The 9,150-nt window shown below is 41.3% G+C and overlaps 1 protein-coding gene across 1 annotated transcript in view; it reads left to right on the forward strand.

Annotated features, from left to right (window-relative positions):
• The window catches only part of LOC145410649 (sodium/mannose cotransporter SLC5A10-like), a 57,141-nt gene extending 48,191 nt beyond the window's left edge, over nt 1–8,950 (forward strand). Inside the window, exons 10-15 of the mRNA XM_080280763.1 lie at nt 894–1,062; nt 1,623–1,742; nt 2,295–2,390; nt 5,583–5,679; nt 6,649–6,764; nt 8,735–8,950. Of these exons, the coding sequence (XP_080136889.1) occupies nt 894–1,062; nt 1,623–1,742; nt 2,295–2,390; nt 5,583–5,679; nt 6,649–6,764; nt 8,735–8,950 (814 nt within the window). The remainder of the gene's footprint in view (nt 1–893; nt 1,063–1,622; nt 1,743–2,294; nt 2,391–5,582; nt 5,680–6,648; nt 6,765–8,734) is intronic.
• Nucleotides 8,951–9,150: the final 200 nt, after the last annotated feature.

Consider the following 9,150-nt stretch of genomic DNA (forward strand, 5'->3'; position numbering starts at 1 on the left):
CCAGCTTCAGAATATTCTGTCATCATCATCATCATCATCATCATCATGACTTCTTTTTCCCTGTCTAAGACGAGACTTACCAGTACTCCAAAACACAAGGAAAGAGAAAGAATGGTACAAGCATAATTGGCAACAGGATTCACAACTAAATCAGCCAGTCTTCCATTTGCATAACATTCAAACTTCACTCACCATTCAAGCTTCACAGATGTCAGTGGGATAGAGGCACACTTTTGATTGTCAGTTAAAAAAGAGGTTGAACCTTTATCAAGAATATCCCTATACAGACAGCCATCTATTTCTGTCTTTATCATATAATTTCTTTTGCATCCTCAGTTTCTGTGCATCACTTTCTCATTCATTCCTCTATCATAGCAAGCTATGTTTGCCTTCCATGCCTTATTCCACCTGCAGACTCACTCACTTCTATCCATTCCACCTCCCTCCCTGTTCTGGCACCAGTATGACAAGGTGGCTCCACTGTCTAGTTATACAGGTGTCCTGCAGCTTCTTCCCCATTCCCCGAAAGGAGTAGGATGGATTGCAGGAGCTGCTGTGTATATGTGGAGGGGCTTGAGAGGGCTTGGGCCCTCTCTGTCATACCCATGGTTTCTCCGGTGAGCCACCCATGTGAAATGTCAGAGTGATTTTGTATGCACACTCAACAGCAGTGGGGACCTCAGATTTGGGCTTGACTTCACCTTGGTCCCCCCCCCCCCATTTGTGGAGACCACTGGGCAGGAGAAGGCCAGCTTTAACCTGTAGTCTACTGGGTTCACATTCAGATGAGCCTGGTGCCACCCTGGTCACATCCTTTCTATCTGTACTATATCATAAAAGAAACAATTGTCTAAAATCTTTATTGACCTTAAGCCTCCCAATTGTGCTTCTAGGCTCTTCATCGTAATTTTAGTTGTGTTTTCCATCGTGTGGATCCCGATCATCGAGCGAACCCAGGGTGGGCAGCTCTACATTTATATCCAAGCCATCGCTGCCTACCTGGCCCCACCCATTGCTGCAATATACTGTTTGGCCATCACTTGGAAGCGGATGAATGAACCAGTGAGTATGAATTGATGAATGAACCAGTGTGTATAAGTTGATGAATGAACTGGTGAGTATGAATTGATGAATGAACTGGTGAGTATGAGCTGATGAATGAACTGGTGAGTATGAGTTGATGAATCAACTGGTGAGTATGAGGTGATGAATGAGCCAGTGAATATGCATTGATGAATGAACTGGTGAGTATGAATTGGTGAATGAACTGGTGAGTATGAGTTGATGAATGAACCAGTGAGTATGAGTTGATGAATGAACTGATGAAAATGAGTTGATGAATGAACTGGTGAGTATGGGTTGATGAATGAACTAGTGAGTATGAGTTGATGAATGAACCAGTTAGTATGAGCTGATAAACAAACTGATTCTAATGAGTTGATGATTGAACCAGTGAGAATGAATTGATAAATAAGCCAGTGTGTATGAGCTGATGAATGAACTGGTGAGAATGAGTTGTATTCTAGGGGAAGATTGTGACTGTAAAAATTGATTTTGTATCTGAATGACCCCTGTGCAGTCTACAGGCATTAATCCTGAATGTTCTTATTGTTTGGCAACAGGGAGCGTTCTGGGGTCTGGTAGTTGGGTGTGTGACGGGCCTTGTTCGCATGACTCTGGACTTCTACTATGGGGAGCCAGCGTGTCATGAACTTGACACGCGCCCACTTTTACTCCAGAAGGTGAGAAGTTGTTGTTCTTGTTCTTGTTCTCATGGCCTCAGATTCAATTTGGACATGAATCTGTCAGACTGCAGGCTAATTGTCCTCTTTTGGGGGAATAGGGTGGGAGTTAAAGAGTGTTTAAATGAGGAGAGGGTGGAAAAAGCACTGTAAATCCTTGGTACTGTATATCAGATTTTATTTTTTTAATTGATATGCTTTTTTAATAAGAAATATAACTTACCAAATGATTGAACCCTGTAACAAATGAGAAAACCCTTGCTCACTGGCAGATTGATGTTTGTGCAGTTGAAATACAATAGATTCAAAGTTCAAGCTGCGACTCTTACATTGCAACAAATATTATTAGGCTACACCGTTGAAGTTTCTTTTTAACAGCTTCCAGTAGCTATTCGGATACAATTAATTGATTTTGGCATTTGGTGTAACTTCCAGTCCATTGAAAACATCATTTGTACCAAGGCCAGCCTCAGTATGGGCATTCCTTAAGAGAAAGTATGGCATCATTTCATTTGATGTGAGTTATTTTAATATCAGTTTTCCTTCCCACAGTTCCACTACATGTATTTTGCCACATTCCTCTTCTGGTTGACGGCGACTGTGGCATTTATCGTCACCATGGTTACTGCTCCACCTGAGTCATGGAGGGTTAGTACCTCAGTTTTTGGCTGCTCGTAGACACCTCTGGTATTGTAAATTGGGGAACATGGTAAATCATATTTAAAGGTAACAGTAGAACATTAATAGGCTGATTTCTGTGCAGTACTTTTAGAATAAATGAAGTAGGAAAGGTGCTGGGAGGAATGAAAAAAGTGTTTAAATGTTGTTCGCTTAGAATGGATGTAAAGAGAAGGTTGTATGAGGGTGTTGTGGTACCGACTGCATTATATGGGGCTGAAACATGGAATATGGGTGTAGCAGAGAGGAAAAGTTTGAATGTAATGGAGATGAGGTGTCTGAGGAGTATGTGTGGAGTGACGCGTATGGATCGAGTGCGAAATGATGAAGTGCGAAGGAGAACTGGAGTTGTTCGGGAGATGGCTGGTAGAGTTGAGCAGAGGGTGTTGCGATGGTTTGGGCATATGGAGAGAATGGATAATGAGCGATTGGTGAAAAAGATAACTAGATCTGATGTGAGAGGTGTAAGGCTGAGAGGAAGACCATTAATAGGATGGATGGACAGTGTGAAGAGAGCACTGGATGCGAGAGGGATGTCTGTTGAGCAAGGAAGAGTGGCTGTGCGTGACAGAAATAAATGGAGAGAAATTGTGAATGAATAAGTGATGACGCAGCCCTGAGGGGATATTCTCCCGCATTTGGTCGGATCAGCTAGGCAGGTCAGGTGCGGGTAAGGGGATGGGTCTGTTATGATGTGGCAGAGGTAAACCAGCTCTGCTGTCAGGCCCTGCTGCGGATGTCACTGATTGCATTGCGCAGTTGACCCTTGTGCGGTGTGGTGCGGTGAGGATCTGTCCGTTCTCCCCTTGGGGCTAAGATGCGAATGAATGTGTTTGAATGGATGAGCAAATGGGGAGTGTGTTGTCCTGTCTTGGCTACCTCCCTTTCCTTGGGGGAAGCAACCTAGGTATATAGAGAGATAGACTTTACTCTTTATTTAAATGCAAAAAATAATGTTCAGTAGGCAACATTCAACAACTACTCATTTTACAATGAAACAAATTTTTGTTCTGATGACATGCCGTATTTTATCTGAGTTACCGTATGCCAGATGGATTATTCAGCTCACAGACCCCAATGGCTGCAGGATTAGCCCCCTTGACTGTGATGATATATTTTTTTATTGTTATTATACCATCACAAAGGCATTTTAATTAGCTTTAGAGAGGCATTTCATACTGGCAGGAGTAGATACAGCCTTCATTAACCCCTAGGATACGCAGTTCAATTGACCGAACTTCCCTAATAACCTGTATTTGGTGCCGATTTTTCAATTCTTCCAGAAGTAAAAACTTTTATGCCAAAGGCTTAGAGCTTGATTTTACACACCTTATGCCACAATCCAGAGCATTCTAGACCAACTGCTTACTGAGCTATAGCCTGTCAAAGATCGTCAAAAACTGACACTGGCAACCCTTGCATATAGGGAGAGAAAAAAAAAATTGCACCAGCTTTACTTTTGGTATTATAGAATGAAAGATCTTGATTTTACACACCAGAAAATGTATATATCATTCTCATGCATCAAATGTTTATCATATAGCCACAGCAAGAACGTTATCTCTCTTCTTCATACTGGCTCCCTTCAACCTCTGTCTCTTCGCTGCACTGTTGCATCTTTATCTCTTTTTTATTGCAGCTTCAGTGGTCACTGCTCCTCTGAACTGTTTGCTTGCATCCCTCCACCTCTATGACAGGCATGTAGCACTCATCTAGCAACAAACTCTCATGCCTTTTCTGTCCAACTCTCTAATGCAAGAGTTAACTGTTACCCCTAGTCCTTCATTTATGCAACAGGTCAGCTTTGGAATCGTCTCCCTCTGCCTGTATTTCCTACTTCCAATGATCTCCAGTCTTCCAAATGCAGCGTTTCCAGGCACCCTGAAATGAATGGATTTTAAATTTGGCTCTCTGTAGTTTTTTTTTTTTTTTTTTTTTTTTTTTTTTTTTTTTTGAAGGAACGGTTTGTGGGCTCCTGGCCTTTGGTTCCTTCTTCCTTGCATTAAAAAAAAAAAAAAAAAAAAAAATCCCACGGGAGTCCATTGCTGAAGTCACATGAGAGGGCTTTGAGTACCATGAAAAACAACTAGAGGTGCAGAACTGACCCCTGGTGCACTGCAGCATTCACAGATAACTCATCACTCAAATCTCCATTCACCCATACCTGGCCATAATGACCTTAACCAGCCATTCCCTGATCCCAAACCTTCTCAATGCCCACTTCACCAACTCTCTAGGTACTCTATCAAAGGCCTTCTCCAAATCAACAAAAACAAAGTACTATTTCCTTCTCTTTCCTATATATTTTTCCTGAAACTGTCAAACAATGAAAATGGCATCAGTAGTCTCTTTGCCTGGCATAAACCCAAACTGTATCTCATCAATATTCACTCTTTCTGTAAGCATACCTTCTAGAACTCTCTCAATTACCCTCATTATCTGGTCTAAAAGTTCTATGCCTCTATCTGGACAAAATGCCTGTGTCCAGGTGGAATTATGACAGCGCGAACATTTTCGCCCAGCCAGGGTGTTTTTTTCATGTCACTGCAGGGTATGGCCCTGCAGTGGTGATTGCTTCTCTGTGGTTGATGGGTCTACTTGACCATGATAAGTGATCGGCTGTGGTTTATAGGTCGACTTGACCAGATAGAGTATTGTAAAACACCAAGAATAAGTGTCGCACAATGTTCTGTACTGGCCTTTTACAATGGCTTTCAAAGTCAGGGTACATACAAAGGGGGCAGGGGGAGAAGTCCATTATCTAGACAGATTCACTACCTAGACATAGCTTTGGCTCTGTTACTGCAGATAATCGAGGGATTACTGTAGTCATTTAGTTGTTAAAGCAGGTGTGAAAGAAAAGCTGTGTAATTGCTGTATGATCACAAGTTACTATAGTTGGTTTGTTTGACAACTGGGCTACTCTCACATCTCAAGTGCTAAATTATACCAGTAATTGTATGAAAGTTGATGGGCCTTAGTTATAAGACTGGAATGAAATCAACCAATTACTGTGTTCACAATTGGCCATTAGCAGAGCTGAAAAGAACTTTGTTAGATTGAATGTGCTATAGCTATAATCATTCAGCAGTCATGCTCTTAATGTCTCAGTCTCCAGTTACCAATTTTGTAGAATCTGACTGTTGAACTCTCCCTCCACAGTTAATCCGAACAACATTCTTCACGCGGTATGACCAGGGAGAGCGACCTGATGACCAGGATTCCAAGAAGCAAACTCTCACTGACCTCCACTTCCTAGGTACTATACTCGTTCAGTTTGACTGCTTAAAATTACCTTCTTTCTGTTTTGATTACTGAGCTGTAACAAGAGATTAACACAGTGATGATAGTCACAGAGAAATGGTATGGAAAGGGTGAAGAGCCATTGTACTGTCTTTATTCTACCACCAAACTGTGGGAAATAGGCAGCAAGAGAAGGAAAGGCTGCCAAGTTAAGATGGACGAACTGCAGCACTGTATATTGAATAATCGGTTTGTTTTTACTCATTAGAACTAGGCTGCTTTCAAAACTTTGATATGGTACTAAGTCAAGGTTGCATGAAATTTTACGAGTTTTAGGTGTACATTCTCATAGGAAGCTCTTCCTAAATTATTTATTTTTGGATACAGCTAGTTAATATCAATTTTGCTGAGTGTGGTAGTATTGAATGATTTAAGTGGCAAAGAGAGGATACTAAAGGGTAATCAGCAAAATTAATCCATCAGGAAGAGGTGTTAGAGAGCTTCCTTACCTGATGAAAATACAAGTCCTAGACATAAGGTCCAAATTAGTCTCTGTGATTATTTGTTAAGCTGACCCTCCAGTTTGACTACACTTGGCTATCAACTGAGCTGTAAGGGTTGAGTGATCTTTTCAGATAAGAAAAAAAAGCTCACAAAGTTGAAATGAACCACATAGTCATTCACACATCATTTTGCACAGATTAAAAGAGAGAGAGAGAGAGAGTCGTAAACACTGACTTCCAACCTGCAGGTTGCATCCAAGTGAAATCCAACCATTCTCAGTTTTTCGACATGGGTTCCATCCAACCATATAGGTTGTGGTATTTTTTTGCCATGATTTTTGGTTGCATCCCTACCTGGTAGGATAGAAAAACAGAAGTGTCCTTAAGTGAAAATGATCATGCTGTCATTCACACATAATTTTGCAGTGCTAAAAAGAAAACAAGCTAACCATGGATCCCTTCCCTCACAGAGGAAGAGAAAGCACTGGCGGAATCCTGTGAACTCCCTGCCAAAGTCTCACACACGACCAGACCCTTGTCATGCTGCCAAAGACTCTGTAACTGGGTGTTTGGGTTTGATGACTCAGAAAAGGCACAGGTGAGAGCTTGATGTATCCTCTTACCAGACTATGGTGCTGGTCATGAGGAAATTGTATGGAAAAGATCCACGGCCATAGTTTTGTCTTATTCTGTCCTTGAACTATGGGAATTAATCTGTAAAAGACAAAAATCTTCTCTTAAGTTTGACGTGATGACATTGTGACAGGAGAGCTTAATGTAGTGTGGTGGGGAATGTTCATTTGTATCTTACCAAACTTATCTGGTAGCAGTGAGATTACAGTATATAGGTACTCTGCTGAAGTGCCTGTGTGGGGATTGAAAATTTTTTATTGATTGTACTGTATATGGTATTTAGGCCATGTACTGTATTGAATGAGTCATAGTTTTGTGTTATTCTGCCTCTGAACTATGGAAAGTAGGCTGTAAAAGAACAAAAATCTGTTAAGTTAACCCTCTCATACACAAGGGTTCGGTAAAAAATCCAACCGGTCACACTTTTTTGACGCAGGTTGCATCCAAGTGAAATCCAACCATTCTCAGTTTTTCGACATGGGTTCCATCCAACCATATAGGTTGTGGTATTTTTTTGCCATGATTTTTGGTTGCGTCCCTACCTGGACTGTGAATGCAGTGCAGGTCCGGGCCACGTGGAGTGTCGATCAGCTGTCTCCACACACCCACACACAAGGGTTCCTGCGCCAGGGTAGAGGAATTAAATGATTGGAAACATTTTACGATGTTGAACCAGCTGCTGCTAGTGCGGCCAGGTGTGGTCAAAGACTGTAAGATATTTGTGCTCCGTACATCATAAAAATCTTTCTAATAGAGCTAGAAGTGTCATTTTTTAAAAAATAATCATGAATAAATGCTCTACAATTTTCTCTCAGCAGGCATTGATGAAATGTACAGTATATGTATCTGTGAGAAATTGGATGTTAAATATGGTAATTTTCTTTCCATTCATTAGGAAGATCATTTATTCATTTTTAACATGTAGCACTTTCATTACAATACAGTTGTAAATAAGGGCAGGGGAGAAAGTTGACACATTTTCTGATGTTATGCACATCGCTGAGTGATGGTTTGTGGCGTGTAAGGTCTGGGCCAGCTCATGGGGGCCATGCAGTACAGGCATACCCCAGTTTAACGATGGAATTGGTTAAGTAAAAACCCATTCCTAGGCGGGGTATCGTATCTCGGGGTAGATTTAACACGTAAAAATCAAACTTAATGAACTGTACCCCAAAATGCCAATGTTCACTCTACCTATGGCTAAAATACATTAATCTAAGCCGAAAAACAGTTTACAAATAATCCTAAACAAAATTTATGTCTAAACTATCACCAAAATTGGTAAAAAAATAAATAAAATAAAACCCATCGTTAACCCATCCCGTCCGGGTGGCGAGTATACACGACGACCTGGGGACGTCCAGGTGGCATGTTTACATGATCCAGTGTTTTGTAGTATCATTATTATTGTATTATTATGATTATAGCATTATATTATTAGATTATACTATAATATTATAGTTTTAGCTGAGAAATTATGGTTTAAATAATGGCAGTTTTTAAGAAAAACACCTGCTGGTGGTTTGGGTGGTGAAAACAACCCCTGGACGTGATGGGTTAAACCGGGGTTTGGCTATCGTTAGGCGCGGTAGGGTGGTATTTCTACCATCATTGCTAATCTAGGGTATCACATACAGGTGTATTGAATCTCAGGGTCTGTCTGTACTCAGAAGCTGTAGGATGCAGGTTGCGACAAGTGAGTTTGAGGGAGTTACGGTGACTTGATGATATTGTGACAGGAGAGCTTGATGCAGTGTGGTGGGGAGTGTTCATTTGTATTTTAACCAAACTGAATACTTGACCTGACATAGCATAACATGGCGTAACATAAACTAACCTAGCTTAACCTGACCTACCAGTAACCTAACATGACTAACCCAGTTTTATGTGGCCTAACCTTGCCTAATTCCATATTATGTGTCTCCTTTATTACAGAACCAAGCATCAGTGATGCAGCAACACATCACACAATTGCGCACACTGCACCAGGCTGATTGGGAACGTCACCTGCTCAACACCATGCTGATCATCATTGTTATTGTCACCCTCGTTGCCTTCACGTACTTCTCCATCAACCCGTTCACTGAGGAGGAGGTGAATGACATTCAGCGCAAGAGCCTTGAGAAACTTGGTTACAAGGACTTCTTGTAACACTTATTTGTAACAGCCTTTTGTAGTACTCAAGGGGCTGTTGGAAGATTATCTCTGGTAACGCCACCAAATTTGTTCATTGTGTGATGTTACCGGAGTGAAGAGTTGGAGCCCAGCATCTTACCCAGAGTCTTCAGCGACTGCAGCAAGTCCTCTAATTATTGCAATACAGCAAGACTTCTTTCATTCCAGCATTCCAT

The sequence above is a fragment of the Coenobita brevimanus genome, chromosome 86, assembly GCF_032717465.1.
Source record: "Coenobita brevimanus isolate Jiangsu-jjx chromosome 86, ASM3271746v2, whole genome shotgun sequence".
NCBI lineage: Eukaryota > Metazoa > Arthropoda > Malacostraca > Decapoda > Coenobitidae > Coenobita > Coenobita brevimanus.